The 22,570-nt window shown below is 36.4% G+C and overlaps 2 protein-coding genes across 3 annotated transcripts; one reads left to right on the top strand and one right to left on the bottom strand.

Moving 5' to 3' along the window:
- Positions 1–4,726: 4,726 nt before the first annotated feature.
- LOC141434123 (acyl-CoA Delta-9 desaturase-like) lies at positions 4,727–9,936 on the top strand. Of its 2 annotated transcripts, XM_074096412.1 has the most exons (6): positions 5,189–5,559; positions 5,791–5,921; positions 6,486–6,691; positions 7,332–7,517; positions 8,310–8,505; positions 9,625–9,936. In XM_074096412.1, exons 1-6 carry the CDS (start codon positions 5,292–5,294, stop codon positions 9,856–9,858), a joined length of 1,221 nt encoding a protein of 406 aa, XP_073952513.1. In that variant the 5' UTR covers positions 5,189–5,291; the 3' UTR covers positions 9,859–9,936. The 2 variants fall into 2 exon arrangements, with proteins under 2 accessions (XP_073952514.1, XP_073952513.1); XM_074096413.1 differs by lacking the exons at positions 5,189–5,559; positions 5,791–5,921 and adding an exon at positions 4,727–4,937.
- Positions 9,937–9,999: 63 nt separating this feature from the next.
- LOC141434130 (tryptase-like) lies at positions 10,000–20,665 on the bottom strand. Its single transcript, XM_074096419.1, has 4 exons — positions 20,592–20,665; positions 18,545–18,753; positions 17,993–18,180; positions 10,000–12,496 (listed from the first exon to the last, which is right to left on the bottom strand). The coding sequence occupies exons 2-4, from the start codon at positions 18,555–18,557 to the stop codon at positions 12,305–12,307; spliced, it is 393 nt and encodes a 130-aa protein (XP_073952520.1). The 5' UTR covers positions 18,558–18,753; positions 20,592–20,665; the 3' UTR covers positions 10,000–12,304.
- Positions 20,666–22,570: the final 1,905 nt, after the last annotated feature.

Genomic DNA, 22,570 nt, shown 5'->3' with positions numbered 1-22,570 from the left:
GCCAGAGTCGCTACATCATGGTTATTTTTATTCTCATTAACTTTAAGAGTAGCTTTACTATGTTAAATAAAGTTAATTTTTCTAACATCCATATTTAGCTTTAACTGTTAAAAAGGTACACGAAAAAAATTTAATTATTTGTGTTAGTATCCTAATCCACACTGGGCCATAGAACCTACCGCCTGAACCTTCTTATTCTGAAAATATGCTTGAGACCAGCTATTGAAAGTATACCTATCGACTGGTGCTGTGATGAGATGTAATGAGTTGATTAAGTATGTAGGTACCTAATAGCTTTCTTATCTAGACCAGAAGCCTTATTAAGAGTTTTTATGATTCACAGTTAATTAACATGATCCATATTGTCTAGTATAGGATGAGGGTTTTTATTTTTACATATGTATCTATATATATTTTTTTTTTTTTATTTTCTGGATGGCAAACGAGCAAATGGGTCTCCTGATGGTAAGAGATCACCACCGCCCATAAACATCTGCAACACCAGGGGTATTGCAGACGCGTTGCCAACCTAGAGGCCTAAGATGGGATACCTCACGTGCCAGTAATTTCACCGGCTGTCTTACTCTCCACGCCGAAACACAACAGTGCAAGCACTGCTGCTTCGCGGCGGCGGCGGCATATGTGTTCCTGCGGTATCTGTTTAAATTTAAATCCTGGCTAAAAGAAAAATGTTTTTATAGTATTAAGGAAGTTATGACATAGTAACTAATGTAAAGCTGACATGAACATATTGTATTTACTTAAGTTAATGTAATTTATGATCTTAATTTTTGCATGCCTATGTAATGATGAATTGTGCTGCTCTGTATTTATGATTTATTGTACTGTCATCTTCATATACCATAATTCTGGCAAATAAATAAATACAATACCTACTATAATATAATAAAAAATGACCCAAGTCATTGATGAATTTAATCTTAGGCAGCCTAACAACTAAATGAAAATCTCTGTATTTGTAGCAGTTCGGGGGTCACCAATGGTGCTGGCGAAAATCAGCGCTGGAGTGTTTATTAATTTAAATATTATGGGACACTTGATACCAATTGACCTAGTCCCAAACTAAGCAAAGCTTGTACTATGGATACTAGGGAACGGATAAACATACTTATATAGATAAATACATCAATCAAAAACAATCAATGCAATCAGGCAATCTCCCACCGTGGGATCTTTTAGGGAAGGCTTGAGAAGAATGTGGCTTACACCTTCTCCTTAAATATTTGAGAACATTCCTTTGTTTAATATTATATATTATATGTATTATGGTCATATTTATAGTAGTTTATTTATTTATATTGTAGTTTATGTATTATATTGTTTAAAGCACTGTATAGTAGCTTCCACTATTTTAACTCTTAAACTCACTCTTTGTCGGACCCTAACGTATTGCTCCTCTCCTCTCATCCACTCAAAGGTTGACGACTGGTAGAGATCCCTTAAAGGGATAAGTCCACATTTGTACAAGTATATTAAAGTTTGTCAATTCTAATTTGTTAATTTTCTTTTGTACAATAAAGAGTTTACATAAATACATACTTAAATGTCCAAGACCTAAGAACAAACATTTGTATTAATCATACAAATATCTGCCCCGGCCGGAAATCGAGCCCCAGACCTCAAGCTTTATAGTCAGGTTCTCTAACCACTTAGCCATACGGTCATCAAACGCTTCAGCATAATGGTAAGCTAGTGTCTGATTTACTACTGCAATGACACATACCTGCTATTTTTAGTGTTGTCTACTTGTACTTACTATTGTTGTGTCTTGTGTTGTGGATAAATGTATTTTCATATCTTGTGGATTGCGTCATGGCAAATGAGTTCTTTATGTGGACCACTCAAAACAGAATGCAGTTTTTGTCATCACTATCATATCAGCCACTGTTGGACATAGGCCTTCTTCGGACACTTTAACCCTTGGAATGTTGTCATGCCTACATACCAGGAGCGCCTAAAGTTGTCAGGTCTAAGGTGTAATTTTATTGATCTTGAATAAAATCTATTTTCAATCTTTTTAGGGTTCCGTACCCAAAGGGTGCCAACAGGACCCTATTACTGAGACTCCGCTGTCTGTCTGTCACAGGGCTCTATCTCTTAAGCCGTAAAAGTTAGGCACTTGAAATTTTCACAGATTATGTATTACTGTGGCCGCTATAACAACAAATACTAAAAATAAAGTAAAGTTACAAAAGGGGGTCGTCATACAAGAAACGTGTTTTTTTCAGCGTTTTTTGGTTGCTAGACGTTATTAGCCGTTGCTATGGCGACCGAGTCGCTTAGCAACGACTAGCTATTTCGGTTGAATATTTACCTTTTAAGTTTGCGATTTTAGTGATGTTTTATAAAAGCTTCGATAATATAATATAGTGACTGTCTGATTGTGTGGTTTATTCGTTTTTGTGCAAAATTAATTAACCAATTTATGAACCACAAACCTCAATGAAGCTAACTTTGATAAAGCCCTCGCCAAAGCCACACCGTATAATCACTATGTTTACCTATTGTTTTTTACACTAAAAAGTCATACTAAGTATTTAACACTTTTTACAAGGTTTATAATACAGTTTAAAATTTATTCACACTAGTCGAGTTTCTTATTATTTAATTACACAACATACAAAGTCCACTGAATTTCCCGCGAATGATCCAAACTGACAGCTAATTTTTTAATCTGCTACGGTGCATGGCAAGAGTCTGAAGCGACAGGGCGACAGCCAAAGAGGATGAGAATTTAAAATTGTTCTTTATTCAAAATTCTTGTGCTAGTGCTAACATTTTGGTGATATGTTTTTATTAACTTGTAATGTAATGTAACTAGTTATGTTTGTTCGGGTGCAATTAATATTTTAACTTAAATTTGAAGTCAATATCTTCAACCGATTGAGCTGAAATTTTTAAATGCATGTATAAATCCGATGACAATGCAATATTATTATTATGACGTAGAGCTGATCTGATGATGAAGTTAGATATTGGCCATAGGAACTCTGTAATAAAACAACACAACTGCATCGATTTTGGTCTCATTTGATTCGTCTTGACGACTACCTACTTTGGTAACCAGGGGCAAAAAGTACCGCCAGCAAAAAAGCTTGTATTAGAATTTTTTATAGAAAATTATTACTTAACTATTTGTTTTTAAAACATTGTACGGAGGTGCGGAACCCTTCATACGCGAGGCGCTCGCACTCGCACTTGACCGATTGTTTTATACCTATTTTGCACAACACTGCGAAATTGCTAGAAATATGTTTAAATCCATGATACAAACAGGATGCAAATTAAAAAACCAAAAGGTGAACTAAAGTAGCATAAAATTTGACTATATGTACTTTTAAGTGTTTTTATTGTGAAGATATTGCTTTAATTGCTTTTTTGCTATTTTTAGAATACATAGTATGATATCATAGGTACATGTTGAACAAGCTAAATCGAGTTTTTTTACCTATACTGTATATTATCAATTATATTAAACTGTTTATCATCCATTGGAAGGCAAAATATCAAAAATAATTATAGTAGCTAGAGGTACTTGGAGCAACATTTTGTTGGGAAACCCAATACTGGTGTTTGCCTTTGACATGTGTAACCTTTTATTTTAGTCACATGCAGAATTTAAGGTGGAATCGTTGAAAAAAGTCTAGTGTAACACGCTTGTTCAACATTTCAAGACAATCTGATAAGAAATCCAATGAGATTGTTTTAAAATGCTTCAAAACAGTGTTAATAAAATAAATTTATATCTCACCTGATCCAGACGTACGAAGTGGTTCACCGTGTGCTATTTCATCATCAGTGAACAAGCACGGGTAGGAATACCGAAGTCTTCGGCCTTCATGATCAAATTGATGTTTATCAAAATGTCGTTCACAAACGCGTCGGCTCCGTAACTGCTCTTTCGAGAGTCCCAGGAGAGTAGAAGTTGTTGGCACCAGGTAGGACAACCAACGATTTCTCAGAGAATCGTTCTTCGGAAAACTAAAAAGCCGGTGCGTTTCACTTGTTGCGCCGCAGCCACTAACACAGCACTTCAAAGGTCTCATGTCGAATGGGTAGCAACGTACTGCTAACGTAACAATGCCTATTGCTCTAAGTAACGGGGGAGAATAATCTTGGATATCAACTCAAGCGAAATCGCGAGGACATACACAAGTTATCTTCAGCCGGCTACTTAACGCAATGGCGGGCTGGGCTGGGTAGGGTTGGGGGGGGGGACCGGTAGTTATACGTCATAAGATGGCGGCTACCGGAGCGACACTAGCGCTCAGGCGGACTTTTCTGAACTAAGCTGTCATACCCCTGATCGCGGGCGACGCAGCTATGAAAGCTAAGTACTATAATAAGTATACCAAGTGCCAAGTAGCATTATGGGTGCCTTAGATTTATCATATACCTACATTAACCTGTAATAACCAAATGTCCGATAGAGACAGATATCTTGATAATTGTGGTCTGTGTGACCAATGCTTTGACTCCTAATGTGAGTAGTTAGTGGCTTGTCCACCTGGCGCCGAGACTGAGGTCTCAGAATATGAAAGCGATTCCCATGTTAGACTAACTCTTCATGGTCCCTGTGGATATGAGGGGGGAGCTGCTCCACAGTCTGCCTTGCAGTATGAGCACAGTGGGTGACCTGCGGCGATCCCACTGGATGTTTAATATACAGGCTCCGAGAGTGCCGATATAAGCACATATATCGCTAGAAAGAAAGCATATGTTTGTATCTACATAATTGTACATAACTTAACTGATGATGATAACCATATAAGTTCACTAGGTAAACCTAAGACACCTATTAGGGCTCCATGCAGTGGAGTCATACTTTATCTACTCCAACAGGTGGTGAATCAAGTATAGCGAAGCAGACTAAGGCCACGGAGCTGAACACAGATGGCCTGACTAGGAGTAAACAGGTATGAGTCGCAATCTTAATCACTTGCATACTATAATGAGAATACATAGAGTTGATGCATTGTTCAACCAGGGCAAGTGTCGCTGCCCTGTCTATGTAGGTACGTTAGGTAATGGTGTAATGGCCTAGGATATAATCGTGGCGACAATAGCCTTTTGTTATACTGAACCTTACCAAACGAGTTCAAGTTCCTCTGTTGCGCAATTTATTACATTTATATACGCCTCCCTAAACTGAATAGATATCATACGATTGTCATCTTTGAATAATACACAAGAAACAGCGTTCGTAAAAAAAACGAGAAGAAACTCCTAAACTGTGACTTTTTCCAACAATATAATTGTATGTACTCAAAATGACAGCATCCGATTCTTATTCTACTGAAACGGATTTTGAAACAGTTAGTAGAGTAATGAAGTATCTTAACAGACATCCTACCGACAAGGATGCTAAAGAAACTGAGAAGCCTCTTCAACTAGTAAAAACTATTGGAACTGATTATTCATACCACCATGAAATCGTATGGAAAAACGCTATTGGGTTTTTGATACTACACCTCTTTGCATTGTGGGGTTTAGGCGTTATGGTTACCGGAGGAGTGTGCTTTAAAACGATGTTATGGAGTAAGTTTTCTAAGTTATCTTTTGAAAAAAATAAGCCAATATTAAATTAACTTATTAAATTGCCGTACCTTTAACGTAGTATTTATTTATTTTCATTGTTTAAGGAAATATACAAAACAATATATTAAAGTTAAAATTTCATTTTTACAGATTAGTATCAGGGTTTTTTATTTATTTTAAGATTAAATATGGTGGATATTTTAAAAATAACTTAATTTCTTACTATTACAGTTGTCATTCATTTAGTTTTTTTTGCGGAAGGCGTAACTATAGGTGCTCACAGACTTTATGCCCACAAATCATTTAAGGCCACACCATTTCTTAAAGCAGCGTTACTTTTACTACATACAGCTGCTGGGCAGGTAAGTCGATCAATGCTAATTATCATAGGGTAATTGCCTTCATCGTCCGGTATTCAATGATCAAATTGTTACTCCATCTTGTGGGCTTTTCTACAGGAGAATTTTCATACGCATCTCTATGAACCTGTGATAGGAATGAATACCAGTTGAATACAAATACCTGATGAATCCCAGTTTCTTTAAAATATCCTCTCGGATATGCAAAAGTTGGTAACTTTTGCTTTAAATTAACCTTTTTTTTTTCAGAATAACTTAATTCTGAGGTCTTCTTACTCAGAATCACAAGCACAGTTAATTTTGAGTAAGAAAAAAAAATGTCTTCAAATTTTCCACACAATTTTATTTGTCCATTTTGTAACGACATTTTATAAACCGCATAAAAAAGTCGCAAAACTGACAAAAAATATGGACACTTTTTTTCTTCCCCAAAATCAACAGTGCTCGCGATTCTGAGTAAGAAAAACTCAGAATTTCCTAATTCTGAAACAAAAAATTAAAGGGCGCATTTAAAGCGAAAATGCCCAATTTTACCAATACTTGATTTATCGTGTTTTTCATTTTCAGAACTCCATGTTCATTTGGGTCCGTGACCATCGCTTACACCACCGCTACTCCGACACAGATGGTGACCCTCACAATTCTAAGCGAGGTTTCTTCTTCTGCCACATAGGTTGGCTCATGAGCAAGAAACATCCTTACGTTATTGAACTAGGAAAGAAGATTGATATGAGCGACCTGAAAGCTGATTGGATGGTCATGTTTCAAAAGAAGTAAGTATATTGAACAAGCTGAAACTTATTCAGCCGTATCGAATCGATTATGGAAAGGCTACTTTTTATTGCTACACTTAAGATAAACATGCACTTATTAAAGGACCAAAGATAAAACACAGGAAATATTTCGCTGTACGGTAGGTATTCGTGCTACATTTTAATCGAAAATATTACACGAGATGACGCAAGAAGACTTACGTGCGATTTTTTTGGTATTTTGGCAGCTTTTGCAGTTTTATTTAATATCAGTTACTTACAGTTCATCGTTATTTATTATTTAAAATCAACTACAACAAACGATTAATTACATTTATATTTTTCATTTAAAGTCGTTGTGAATCTCAAACCAAATATGTCTAACATAAAACTTACCGTTAATTACTTCTTGGTGACCATAGGGCTGGCTCTTTTCTCGGTCAACGTATTGGCATTGCCATACTCATACAACGAGGAAACGTAGCCAGCCTTATGGGCACCCTGCCCAATATCAACGACTTGGGTGAAATTTGTAAATATAGATTTTTAGGATTAGAGTAGGTTAGTTTTAGTTATTTTTTTATTTATTTCTGTTAATTATTGTATATATTATTTGTTTGTTTATAAATAATTTTTTCCCCTTCTTATATTACAATTTCAGATACTACTACGTACTTTATATTGTGTTTGCTATTTTTATCCCTGTGTGGGTCCCAGTTCATTATTATGGGGAGTCCTGGTGGAACTCTCTTTTGGTTGCGTACTTCTTCCGGTACGTATTACAGCTGAATGGAACATGGCTTGTCAACAGTGCTGCCCACCTTTATGGCACTAGACCCTACGACCAGTAAGTTTATCACAATATTATACATATATTAAGTAAAATGGATCACATTGATTAGGTACTTTTCAAAACTTGACCTATGCTCCGACTTTTCTTTGTACTGTCAGACTTAAACTATCTATTTACGGTAGAATTCAGAACCTAAAGAGAAAATATCTGGCAAGGGTAGTAGGATTAGACTTAGTAATTATTTAAAAATAGTTCTTTTTCTGCATAAAGAACAACAACAATAGCAAACCGACAAATTACTAACACAGTTTGTGTTTGTTCTCGGGTCTTGGATGTTTAATATATATTTATCTATTTATTAGTATGTTTATCCGTTGTCTAATATCCATAGTACAAAGCTTTGCTTAGTTTGGGACTAGGTCAACTGGTGTCAGTGTCAAGTGTCCCATGATATTTATTTATTTATAGTTTAGAGGCCGTATTGCTTAACGTTTCTGACGCTGGCGATCGCAATTTAATGACAGTTTTTGTATGCGAAATCTGTCATTCAATTGCTATTGTTTGGCTATCGTGAGCGTAAGAAACGTTGGGCAATACGGCCCCAGTACCCCTAGTGTAAGTTTTCAGTTACAAAATACGTCTCGATCGTCTTTCTAATAGTGAAAGAATCTTTAAAATCGGTCCAGTAGTTTTTCCTCTTTATAATATCAGTATATCTATACTCTATCTATCTAGCAATTGAATGATAGATTATAGATATAATTACCACACAGGTGTACGTACATAGGTTTGATAGAAATAGAGATAGTTTTTCAGTGACTGCTAACGCTTCCTGTACTTTTTCAGAAACTTACAACCCGTAGAATCGTGGTTTGTCTCATTCATCAGCTTAGGCGAAGGTTGGCACAACTATCACCACACATTCCCTTGGGACTACAAAGCGGCTGAATTATCTACTTTGTTCAACCAGTCAGCTAAAATCATCAAATTTTTTGAAGATATCGGCTTAGCATACGATTTGAAAACTGCTTCTCCAGAAATGGTAAGTTCTGGTACATTCCTGGTTTCCTGGTAGGTACAATCTGGTACTTTGCCTCAGTATTATTTTACACAACTGAATAAGTGACAACTTCATTTAATGTTTAATAATATAGTCTGCTTGGCACTTAAAACCTTCTCTCAACCTTTCATAGCCTCTCAACCATAAACATAATATTACTAGACGAACTGACCTTGCTTGACAGCGTGACCGAAAGTGAGATGGGCCTGTCTGTGTAAATTTGTAAATGTGTGTGTGAGTTTTAGAGTTGCCCTCACTGCTAAATATGAGTTGTCGATAACCATAGGTACCGTATCCCCGGTATCCCCGTATATCCGGTATCGTCATATAGGTAAGGTACACAGTACAAATAAAACTTAAGGGCTGTTGCAGTAAAGTAGGTACTAGAAACTTCATAAACATTTCTAAATTTAAAAAAATTGCCAGCAAATATCTGTCATTCCCACTCTTGTCACTCGTCGTTAACTTTACACTAGACAGTTAGGTAGGTACCTATATTCGTATGTCAAGAGTGTAAATAGTAAGCTATGAATAAAACATAAACAAGATACGTACCTACTAGCTTTAATGAACACTGAATGGTATTTTTAGATAGCGTGGCGCAATAGTCCAATTGTTATCTCAATATTAAAAATGACTCGAACGAAACGTATGAAAATTATCGCTAAATTGACTTTACACGATTATACGATACAGATCTGCGACAGACGCACAGACAGACAAATAAGGCTTAGTATAGGGGTCCCGTTTGGCACCATTTGGGTACGGAAACCTAAAAACAAAACACTGAATTTTTGTTTGTAAGCAAATAGTTATTATTTTATTTACTTAAGATCATTAAATTCTCAATGTTAAGTTATTTTACTTTTATTTTCTCAAATCTTTAAATCGGAGAAAAGCAGCTACAAATTTTAGTACAAAACTTTATTGGAAGAATATCGATATAGGTATCGATAAAAAATATTCAAATTCTACGCCATAAGTGCTCAAGTTCACGGATACAATATATTCGCGCGTTTTCGAGTTTTAGCTCGATCGAAGCCCGGTCGCCTTAGTATCTATAGGAAATTTGATGTAATATTTTTAAATATGTAATTTCAGATCTCAAAGCGAGTCGTCCGAACCGGAGATGGCACCCACTACGAGCTCGGTAACGATGAAGCTAAATCTTCAGTTACCGCCCCAGGCATTTTGCATCCTTTCAACCCCCTATATAATGTCACATACCCGCCACCAGGAGCAACGCTAAAAGACCACGGACTTCCCTTGTTCCACGAAAAAGACGTCTTCAAGAATAATAGCAGTTTCAACAACAGAAGAGCTCAGGCGTGTTAGTTTTAAGATCTTCTCATTTTGTTTTAGTAAAATATAATTAAGTATAGGTAAAACCGATATAGGTTATAATCACAATAAATTATAATTATCTTTAAAACATTATTTTCTTTGCCTCTGCTCCGAGTCATTTCTGGTGCAAAGGCTATCCATAGTTGTCCAACGTGGAAATACCACAAGAGATATAGGCACTTTTGCGCCGAGAATGGCAAGGATCCGATTGCTTATCGATTAATTTCTTTTCTAGAAATGGAAAGCAAAATCAGAAAGATGTTTCACATAGCTTTATTTGATAACACGATTAAAAAAAAAAAAATTTAAAATTTAAGCTGTTTATTTCAAGCAAAAGAACAAAAAGCATTTTACAATAATTAGAGAGTCCTTAATCCTAATTTTAAGGATTTTGCGTGGCCTCGATTAGCGAAAGACTGAGTTGCTCACGCGTAATTAGTCTAAGTATACATGCGAGTAGATATTTAATTTCTTATATAATATAATTCATTATTTTTCATGCATGCAGTTTTTGCTTTATCTTACATATAACCTAAGTCTGAGTGCACATCCGTCCCTTCCCTCTTAAATATATCTTTTATAAAATATCTTTTAATCGCGCTTTTAATTTGTTTACTGTTATTACTTTCAAGTTTTTTTGCAATTGTCAACGGTAAATTGTTTAATAGTTGGGGAAGGATGCACTTCCAGACTCTTCTGCCATATTCATTACATTGTTTGGGGACCCGATATAGCGGGCGGTTGGGTATATGGCGTAAGTTATTTGGCCTGTTACGCTGTTTTTCTAGTAATCCTATTTTATCAATATTTTCACTTATTATGGCTTGCTTTATTTTATTGAATACATTCATCACTTTGCAGTATTGAAATAGTTGACCATAATTATCTTTATATTTATATTTAATTTTCAGAGGAACAATATTTTTTAGAATTCTTATTTGTAAATTATAGATGTCTAGGAGGTAAGTTTTATATGTTTTGCCATAGGTCGTGATACCGTAGCTTATTATTGAATCTGCCATAGATAGATACAACAATCTTAGCGTATTGTAGGGTAGTTTATTTTTAAGTACAGATATTTTTGAAAGTATTGCTCTTAGCCTGTTGCACACATGGTTCACATGAGGACGCCAGTTGAATCTTTGATCAATCTTGAGGCCCAGGTAGGTATGTTGTTCTACTAATTCAAGTGGATTACAGTTACAATATGGGGGCTGTTTGTGCATACATTGGTGTTCATGTGCTACAATTTTTGGATAAAATTTAGTTTTCAGGTAAGGAGAATGTACATGCATGAGCTTAGTTTTCTGATAGTTAATAGATAGACCTACGTCGTGTGCCCACTTACACATCAGATTGAATTCCTGTTGCATTATAGTCTGTGCCACTTCTGCATCTCTGTGCGCTGACACAATGCATGTGTCGTCAGCAAACTGGTACACAGAGCCACGCCGGAATAGGTTACACATATCATTAACATAGAGTAGGTACTCGGTTGGTCCTAAAATTGAACCTTGCGCTGTGCCGCGTACGGTTGGTATTAGGTTGCTATATTCGCCAGCTACATTTACAGTGTTAAATCTGTTCGAGTGATAGTCTTTGAACCATTCCAGCGTCGGACCCTGTATACCATTTTGCTGCATTTTTTTTATATAATATATCATACTTTAAGGTGTCAAATGCTTTGCTGAAGTCTATCATAATTATAAGTACATGTTTTTTATTATTTAAATGGTTATTCACTTCGTCTGCAAATAATGATAGCAGTTGTGACGTGCTTTTACTCCTCTGAAAACCAAATTGTTTGTTATGAATTACACCATTTGCTGATAAAAACTCGTTAATTTGTTGTCCAATATATTTTTCAATTATTTTATCAATGCAGGATAATATTGTGATTGGCCTGTAATTGTTCGTGTCCACATAGCTACCCTTCTTGTGAATTGGCCTAACTACACCAATTTTTAAATTATCTGGATATATTCTACGTTCAATACAAGTATTTATTAAATGGGTTAGCACTGGAGCAATTTCTGAAGAAATATATTTAATGTCTCTGGCGCGTATGTTATCAAATCCAGGGCTTTTTTTATCATTCATGTTATTGAGTATTTTTAACAGAACTTGTTTGTCAGATTAGTTTGCCGCTTGTATTACTTCTTGATTACTTCCCGTGTCTAGTCGCCTCATAAATATGAAGTAACTACACTAATCAAAATCTTTTATAATGTATAAATTGCAACACTACAGACTTACAGTTTGAATCAGAATCCAAGTGCAATCAGCAAAAAAGTTCATATTAAAAACGAACTATTTGCAATACTTATTAATTGTTCAGACACTCAAAAGACTTATTATACGCAAGCACTGGCTTTGTCTTTTTAAGGTCAGTACAGACTGACTGTAACAAACAACTACCGGTAATCTAAGAAATAATTTATAAGTGACTTCGAGGCTTTAAAAAGCACTGACAATCCGAGTGACTGTAGCGGTAGATCCAAGCAGCGTGGTCCAAGACCCTGGTGTACAGAGGGCTTGTGATGTCATCACATGATGATGATGACACTACTCCAGCCAGGCTGAACGAAGAAGTGAGATAACGCTGCATCACCGGAGCTCCAATATCACCCTGATAAAAACAGTAAAAATGTGGGTATTAGTAGTTATGTCTGCCATTGATATGTGTAGTTACTTACTACGGTTTTGCGATTCGAATGCTCACTCTGTTCTAATTGAATGAAACTCCTAAAGCGCTATAAAGTTCCCGGCGCTTACCTACAACGTTTTGGTCGCTGGTAGGTAAACTATACGTTAATCCAGGGGTCGGCAGACATGAGCACTTGTAAGATAACTTTGTACCTAATAGATAGGTATCTACCTAGTTACCTATTGTAGGTAAGTACTATAAGTGATATAACAAAACAGTCGCGGGCCGCAAGGAGATAGGTCTCGGGCCGCGCGTTGTCGACCCTTGCTTTAATATAAGCGGTCGGTCTAGAGCTCCGGTCTTAGAACATATTATAAACATGTACAGTCTATATGCTTATGATTCTACCAAGATGGCACACATAGACGCAGCGCAGATAGGCCCCCTATAAGGTAGAGTGATGACCTATTAAAGGTCGTGGAAGTATGTCAAGCAATGGACTTCTCTCGGCTCACGATGATATACGAGTATCTGGGGATGGTATTCGAACCCAGTGCCTTGACAATTGGTGTCAAGTGTTTTATCGAAGACATTAACCAGAGCAACGCAATGTGGTATTTGACAACTGTTGAATTTGCCATATCCCGTATAAAAATTTAGATACGCCGACAATGTTTAGCTAAGAAAAAAATGAATTCGGTTGAAAATTGGATTTAAAGTGTTTTTTTGAAAATCTTTACATCTGTCTCTTTCTAAAACGCTTTTCTCTATCCAGCAAGTATGGCGCTACTTTCGTGTGTGTGACGCCACATGCAATGAAAAAAAAAAGAAAAATATTTATTAAGTTAAAAGTACGTGGTTCACGGTACAAAGGTTGGAATCTCCTAGTAAGTATAAAATACCTGTGTCAGGAGACCCCACTCTTCCATTACAAAAAATCTTTATCAATAGTAACAAACTAACTATACTATGTTGTACAAAAAAAATGCAAAAAAAATGCAAGTAAGACTTTCTCTGTCTGCCTCTTAATTTCAAAGTTTTATATAACTCTGTTATACATAAAGGTAGCTTAAAAATGTTGTTTTTCTGTTCGATAACATCCATTGTCAAGCTTTGATTTATAAAATAAATAAAAAATAGTCAAATACCGTATTGTGTACTCGGACAGACGCGGCGCACTCCGCGATATAGGTGCGATTCTGTAAGTATCAAAACACCCCACGCCGGCGTGGCGTAACTCAGTCGGGTTATGCGCTCCGCCCTGCTCCGCCCGGTACGCACGCTCGCAATCTCTCGCTGGAACTAGTCGCGCCGCGTAACGCTACGTACTTGTGTGATTTTTGTGAAACTGATTCACGATAATTGCAATAAATATTGCATAGTAGCTGGCTTTTTTCACAAGTTTTTATTCAGTTAGCTGCCTGTAATCAAATCTTGCAAGTTAATAAATTAGAGCCACTTTCTTGAATAAGATTGAGTTGAGCTGAAAGTTGGCGTGTAAACGTAGATACGATAACAATGCAATAATAAAGTATTTAGGTACCATTTACAAATCGTCCCCTTACAACCAGAATCGCTTAAAGTCACTTTTGGGCAAAACTGAGTTAAATATATCGTTAGAATGTACTTTCCAAGATCTACATGCGTTGAAACCCGTTTTTACTGTACGATACTCCAACCCGAGTTACGTTTTTCTTAAGCTCACTTAAAGCCGATTTTTAAGAAAATCAACAACCAAAAACAACTACGCGTCGGTTAAACAGCATTTTTTTTATTTTACAACAGCAAAAAATATTTTAATGTCAACAAGCGATTTTGGAATGTTAAGATTTCAATAAAATGCAATTTGACTTCTGCCTAAAAGTGCTAAAATAATGTTAGTAGGTTTTGCCTGTTCAGCATTACTTTATATTTCAATTATTGCAACAGCGAAAACAAACTAAATATAATATAGGCGATATTGCTTGTAACAATGTTTGCTTCGACCATAAGAAGCGCTACAGCCAAAATCGCTTAAGTATCGCTTAGACGTTTCGCGCTGTATTGTAAATTAGTGTGCACTTTGTCTAGGCTAGCTTAGTCGGTTCGGACACGCTTGAAAGCACGATTAATAAGAATAGAATAAGTAATTTGTTAAAACTTATTTAGGTAATTATAGATCTGTTCACTAACGAAAGTCCGCCCCTCCACATTCTATAAGAATTGTAATTGTAAACGTATCCGTACGACAAGTCTATGTGCGTAGCTCGAACTTGCCTTATGGCTTCAGTCGCAAGCGTACCGTCAGTCACGCACACTAAGACTAAGACAATGTGTAAGTACTTACGAGGTTTACTCGTGTACATTAATAATTAGCTGTGGAGGGGCGCGCCTTCGTGAGTGAACAGATCTATGTATAACAGCGATTCCGTAATTTAACAGTGTTTTTCTTTCAGGTGACGATAAGGAGCATGGATATTCAGGTTTCGATGAAACTAAATAGAAAAACATTATAACTAGATCCAGCAGACCGCCAGAATGAACCGTGATTGTCATTTAGATAACCTACTTATTTACTACTTCGTATCGTAGGTACGTCGTATCAATGAAAAGCTTATCACGGCATAAACATTTACGTAGTCACACATTTTCATTGTTCTTGGCTTAGTAATATTAATTATCCATGGCTGGTTTGAGTAGCCACAGCTGAGACAAGCAGTGATGAAGAAGAAGACTGATGATTATTACCATTAAGGTTATTTTTTATCACTGCTTGTCTCAGCTGTGACTACGTCCGCACACGCTCAATAACGTCTTCATCACAGGCCAGTGCAACCAGCCATGGTGAATCTCCGGTATAACATTTTTTTGTAAAAAGTAATTAAATCTTCAATTTTTTAGCTGCGCTTATTGCAGTGGATTAGTGTATAGCTTTTTAATGCAGGTAGTTTAAATTCCTCTACTGAAAGAGGTTCAACAGAGTTTGGATTCAATTTCTGTTGCCTTGTCTTGTTCGACGGTTGGTTTGCAAAGTTACAGGCCTGGTATCAACTCAAAAAGTCAGACGACATGTCGTAATTGATAAAATATTACCTATACAAGAACAATGAAAATGTGTGACAACCGTAAATGTTTTATGCCGTGATAAGCTATTCATTGATACGACGTACCTACGATACGAAGTAGTAAATAGTAGGTATCTAAAATGACACTCGCGGTTCATTTCGACGGTCTGCTGGATCTGGTTATACCTATGTTTTCTATTTAGTTCATCGAAACCTGAATATCCATGCTCGTTATCGTTTTGATGAAGAAGAAGGCTGATGGGTTCTTTTTCCATGACTGTTTCAGTGGTTACTTTGAGCCTTTGAGACGCTAAGTGCCTTTTTATTAAAATGTTTGAATAAAATATGTTTTTGTTTGTATGCATGTGATCAAAGATCTATAATTAAATGTATTAAGCAGCACATATGACATTAAAGGAATAACGTAATATATCACATATACTAGAAATATAATACTATACTTTAAGACTAGCTCGCTAGTTTTCATTTATTTATATTTTTGGCTATTTGGTACCTATTTGTTGAAATAGATTGATGGAACTCTTTCGAAAAATACAATATATATGTCTTTGAATGATAAAAACAAAACAGAATAATGCTACATTGCAATATAAGCTAGAAAAACAGAAAAAAAACCTAGAGTCAAAATATCTTAGAAATATTTCACTATTAAGCGCGCTTAAGAGGTAAATTCGATCGATTTGTGTACAGCCAATACCTCTTATTTGCGCTGAGACTTAACTAAAACTTAATGTATAAACATGTAAGCATTTTAACACTGTATTCGGCGAAAAAATGCTTCAATTTTGAACTTAAAATGATAGTTTATCCAATATATCTGCGTAAACTTGCTAGTTTGAAGATAAAAAAAAACGTGTCTACAGGCAAAATCGCTTATCTGCATTACCTTTTGAAGAAAAGCCTATTTTAAGCTACTCAGCGCGAGTATAGAGTAAAATAACATAGCGCTATCCTATTAAGGGATAAATTATCTAAATATAAACACAGAGATGCTTTTAGTATAACTAGTTTTTATAGGTTTTTAGAGCATGCAAAACCTTTAAATGCGTTTTTCTCGAAACTACATTTCATGCAGATAAGCGATTCTGGTTGTAAGGGGACGAAATACTTTATTTAAGTGTAGGTACTTTTGTATATGAACTGGACAGGGGCAATATAATGTAGTTAGATGGTCGTGAGTTATTGTAATAATACTCTTAAGTATCAGTGAGTATTATTTTTATTGCTTTACAACCCTACTCTAAACCAAAGCGTTGGTGCTGAATAATAACGACCTTCGCGCGCAGCACTAGAGTTCAATGTTGCTTGGTGATGATGGTGTTTTGGCTAATAAAAATTACGTAGGCATATAAAATGGCGGCTTTCGTCAACATCAAAAGAGAGAACCTTCTGTACTTGTACTATTATCTATTCTGTGGCTCGGCGAAATTTTCCCATGTTCTACTTAAATCGTAACTGCCACAATACCGTAAAAAAGAGCAGGTAAATAATATTTTCAGTTAAGTAGTAGATTGATTTGTTGTAGAGTGACTTTTTAAGCCAATATACTGTCGTGTGGGAAACCCACGGGAAACCTCTTTTCAACTCTGCACGTGGCTGTGCACATATCACCTGAGTTAGTTTTGAACAAATTGCGAAATTCTTTGCAATTGATTAAGTATGGCGTGAAAATAGGCAATCTAGTTAACTTTACGCCCTGCTGACTGAGTTATTCCACTTTATATGGTGTGTAGGTTTCGACAAAATGTAGATGAAATACATAGTTTTGTGCATATTGAGTTGAGTTTTGTGCACACCAGCCGTACGTCCACCGTTGGGCATTGGCCTCCCCCATACACTATCATTTGCTTCGGTTGGAAGCGGCCTGCATCCACCTTGAATCCGCAGCTTTAACCAGGTCATCCATCCATTTTGTTGGTGCATGTCCTACACTGCGCTTGCCGATCCGCGATCTCCATTCAAGAACTTTATATAGAAAGAAAAGAAAGAATGAAGAAATAAAAAAAAAATCCACAGAAATAACAACAAATACGTAATACTTACATTTTTTTTATACGACTGGAAGGCAAACGAGCAAGTGGGTCTCCTGATGGTAAGAGATCACCACTGCCACCAGGGGTATTGCAGATGCGTTGCCAACCTAGAGGCCAAAGATGGGATACCTCAAGTGCCAGTAATTTCACCGGCTGCCTTTCTCTCCACGCCGAAACACAACAGTCCCCTTAACCCTTCCCTTCCTGCTGGCATTGCTATATACATATATCGCGTAGAGAAACCTCGAGCCGGTCTCTCCATAGCTCGCTGAGCAACTCTGAGCCTATTAATAAGACCTATAGTGAAACACCACGTCTCTGATCCATATGTCATCTCATCACTGGAAACACAAACTGGTTTCGTCTTAAGTGGGATGTACCTGACAAATAACATTTTTAACACCCAATGGCCCCAGGCATGCTTTGTCAGGGGTAAAGAGGTGAGGCTCTTTCACCCCCTTTAAGCATGATGTTGTTGGCAGTATGGGTAGGGTAACCACTCTTGGAGTGCAGGAGGCATTGCGGTTCCACGCCACCGTCCAAGCCACTTGTCCGGATTCCGGTACGCCTAACGAGTAAACGAAACAAAAATATTATTTAAGTCATGTGCAGTTTATCCTGAAAATTAGATAGATTGATAAAACCATTATTTGTTAAGCATCTTGTCCACCTTGACTATAAGCAACGTTGGAGTCCTGTATTTGACTTACACAAGGAAACTATTATTAAAATTTATTCAAAATTGGTTAAGTAAGGCAGCTCAGGCGCTCAAAATCATGGGCTTTTGAACGCATAAGCCACTTATACAGTGTGGAAATTGATTATGTATAATTTTATGTAATGGAATAGAAATAATGATATTGTTCTCTAATATATGAGGCTATGGTGAAATCAATTGGACTTTGACTAGATCAAGAACATTTATTACGAACCATAGTGTGGCATGCATATTGGCGATATGAACTGGCTGAATGGTACCACATGCCTCAGCCTTAGCAGGGCAATGTCGTTATGCTTGCTGGCTGGTGCGAACCCTGGATGGATATGAACAGCAGAGACACTGACGTTCAGACCTGGATTGCTTCCATTCCCACAGCGGTCATGTGCTCCCAGTGACACGCTAATCTCATTAGGCGCCTTTCTAAAAACATAATTCCTAATGATCTTGACACCCTCAGTTGATACCTTTATTCTCAATCTTAGTTTCGCGCAATAAATGTAAACGTTTGAATTGATTAGTCCGTAAAATAACTATTTACAAATGCAATTAAAAAACGATACGATAACGCATTTCGTTGCGGTTTTAGAATTTTATTTAAGGAAAGAAAAAACAATAATTGAGCGATTATAAAATAACCAATCCTGTCCAACATAAATCTGCAGTTTTTCGAAATTCATCATCATCATAATATCAGCAAAAGACGTCAAGGGTCCTATTTCTCGAACGGTACAACCCTTGTATTATAGTGTGTAGCTATGGTAACGCTTTTATTTCAATATTTTTCATAAGTTTATGTTTCACGTAAATGTAGGTATATTGTTACAAAAGAGGGGTTACACGAGTGTTTCACTTCCACAAGCGTTTATATAGTTGACGTTTACAAGTATATATCTGTTGTATGTGATTTGTAACTTATTGTCACTAAATAGTTAAGAGTTTCTATAGACTAATATTATATATTTCGTTAAAACGGATAAATATTATGAATTAAGAAATTACATTTATAAGATCTCAAACGTGTAAGTTGTTTATGGACTTGATTAAAAACAGTAATACATATTTAAATGATCTACTATTTTATGAAAAAGGTAGCAAACACATTGATAAACCATTAACTAATAAATAACCACTAATAAATTAAGTATATATACCTACTAGCCGTTTACCCGCGACTCCGTGAATGAAGAATTCAATTATCATGAGGGAACTATAAAAATAAAAATGATCCTGTGTCCTTCCCTGGGACTCAAATTTTTGTGTTCTCCGAATTTTATCTAAAATCGCGTTCAGTGGTTTCAACGTGATGAAGTAACAAACAACAGGACTTACAAAATTTCGCATTTATAATATTAGCGGAATTTGCGTGTTGATTTTTATGAATTCACACCATACTTACCTACTATAAAAACTGACTCACATGCAGCTTTAAATATTGATTAGAATAACTGAAGTGAAGTTTGATTTACACTTGTATCTGATATTTTTGAGAAATGCTTTATATTACTACTTGTATTTGTAGGTAGACTTGTAAATTCCGAAGATACAATCGGCTATTTTTTCGAGGAGTAGTAGTAATGTCATTTACCTACTGTCACACGTATAAACCGAGAGTATTTGGACAATTCTCTCGGGTTTATACGCGTGACAGTAAATCAGATTATTTAGGTCCTACTACTGAATAATGAATAAATTAATGTATGATAAATAAATACTATTTATTATTTTTCTTTTCTAAAGATTTTGAATGACGCATATCAGTGACAATGACATTAAGAAGATAACATTTTAATGGCTAATGCATTTCCTTTTTGCAGTATTTATAAAACCATGCAAACACTTGATGACGCTTAAGTAATTATAGCAAGGTTACAATTGCTATTTTTGTGGTAAGTATGCCAGATACGATTACACTCACAAAAATATAATTTGTCTCGAATGCAATTTTCTTTCAGGACCGATGTCTTTTTCTCCATTTCCATCTTAGTCACTTAGGCGAGCTTATGAGTACCGTGTTAATAACGTAACTCCGAGTTAATTGCTAACTAGAATTAAGGTACTTACCTAAATAACTATCAGTGCCGACTTGCACCGAGTTAAAACTAAACCAGCTATCAAATACTTTAGCATTGGTTAAAGTTAAAAGTAACTTCATGCAACTCAGCCTCAAAACGTATGGAATTTGTCACCCCTGATTCAAGGAACTTACTTAGTTCTACACCGTTCTGGATCTTCTATTCCTGTTATCTCCGTAAACTCACCCATAAAACGGTGATGCAGCGCTGACGATCAGCCTGTCAGATATCAGGGAACCGCCCACGGTCTGGTTGCCCACGGAAACGGCTGCAACCAAGGAACTGGTGGGGCTGATGCCTTCGCCACCCAGAATTCGCCTGTCCTAGAGTATTCTGGGAGAAACCTATGTGCTACGCCACATCCTGCCGAACAGTATAATAGAAATGAATTCTGTGAATCGTGACTATAACGAAAGCGGGCGCCAAGGATATATGTCTAGAATGTGGGTATTAGCATAATATGTAATTTAAGATTATTTAGTTTATTTATTGAATTTATAAGAGCTCAGTTATTGGCGTTGCGTCAGATTAGCAGTGATTCAAACTTTTAATTAAATTATCTAACTGTTCACGCGCTGTATAGACAATAAACCTTCAAGAGCAAAATGACAAAATGTTTTCATCATTAATTCAACAGCAAGAACAACAAGTATTCTTCAGTTTACATATATCAAGTTTCTAACTCTTAATTTTGTAATAGGTATAATCCTACTAATATTATAAATGCGAAAGTTGTGATGTGAGTGAGTATGTGAGTGAGTGGTGAGTGAGTATGTTTGTTACTCTTTTCACGCTGAAAACGGCTGGACGGATTTGGATGAAATTTGGCGAAAAAGTTAGTTTATAACCTGGATTAAAACATAGGATACTTTTTATCCGGTATTCCCACGGGATAGGGATAAATCTTGAAATAACAACCTCTGGGCTTAGAGTCATGAAATTTGGTATGTAGGTAGTTGGACGTTTGGAATAACAGATAGTGACTTTTTGACCGATATTCCCACGGGATACCTAGGGATAAAATCTTGAAATAACAACCGCAGGGCTTTAGAGCCATGAAATTTAGTATGTAGGTAGTGGACCTCTGGATAACACCATAGGCTACTTTTTATTCCGATATTCCCCCGGGATAGGGATAAAATCTTGAAATAATACCACTGGGCTAAGAGTCATGAAATTTGGTATGTAGGTAACTGGACGTCTGGAATAACACGTAAGGGACTTTTTGACTCGATATTTCCACGGGATACCTAGGGATAAAATCTCGAAATAACAACCACTGGGTTGTGAGCCATGAATTTTGGTATGTAGGTAGCTGGACCTCTGGAATAACACACAGGCTAATTTTTATCCCGATATTCCCACGGGATAGGGATTAAAATCTCGAAATAACACCTCTAGGCTTTAGAGTCATGAATTTGGTTATGTAGTAACTGGACGTCTGGAATAACACGTAAGGGACTTTTGACTCGTATTCCCACGTGATACCTAGAGATAAAATCTCGAAATAACAACCACTGGGTTTAGAGCCATGATGATTTTGGAATGTAGGTAGCTGGACCTCTGGAATAACACACAGGCTAATTTTTATCCGATATTCCCACGGGATAGGGATAAAATCTCGAAATAAAACTCTAGGCTTAGAGTCATTGAAATTTGGTATGTAGGTAGTTGGACGTTTGGAATAACAGATAGGTGACTTTTTGACCCGATATTCCCACGGGATAACCTAGGGATAAAATCTTGAAATAACAACCGCAGGGCTTAGAGCCATGAAATTTAGTATGTAGGTAGCTGGACCTCTGGAAATACACATAGCTACTTTTTATTCCGATATTCCCCCGGATAGGATAAAATCTTGAAATAATAACCACTGGCTTAGAGTCATGAATTTGGTATGTAGGAAGCTGGATGTCTAGAAAAACACGTAGACGTCTTTTTGACCATTCGGGTCGATATTACCACGGGAGATACTAGGAATAAAATCGAAATAACAACCGCTGGGCTTAGAGGCATGAAATTTGGATGTATGTAGCCGTATGTCTGGAATAACCATAAGTACGCTACTTTTTATCCCGATATTCCCACGTATAGTTTTTGTAACTAAGGGACCCCATACATCCCTGTATTATTATTATTATTATTCGTATTTTTTTTCTTTAATG

Source organism: Choristoneura fumiferana, chromosome 13, assembly GCF_025370935.1.
Source record: "Choristoneura fumiferana chromosome 13, NRCan_CFum_1, whole genome shotgun sequence".
Taxonomy (NCBI): Eukaryota; Metazoa; Arthropoda; class Insecta; order Lepidoptera; family Tortricidae; genus Choristoneura; species Choristoneura fumiferana.
The sequence above is the reverse complement of the archived record's forward strand: the minus strand, read 5'-3'. Positions and strand labels throughout refer to the sequence as shown.

Bases quoted from the DNA above. Each gene is read 5' to 3' on its own strand.
- LOC141434123 (XM_074096412.1), top strand. From the start codon at position 5,292: ATGACAGCATCCGATTCTTATTCTACTGAAACGGATTTTGAAACAGTT. The intron at 5,560-5,790 runs GTAAGTTTTCTA...TTACTATTACAG, and splicing joins CTTTAAAACGATGTTATGGA to TTGTCATTCATTTAGTTTTT. The intron at 8,506-9,624 runs GTAAGTTCTGGT...ATGTAATTTCAG, and splicing joins AAACTGCTTCTCCAGAAATG to ATCTCAAAGCGAGTCGTCCG.
- LOC141434130 (XM_074096419.1), bottom strand. The intron at 12,497-17,992 runs GTACATCCCACT...TGTTTTTATCAG, and splicing joins TTAAAAATGTTATTTGTCAG to GGTGATATTGGAGCTCCGGT.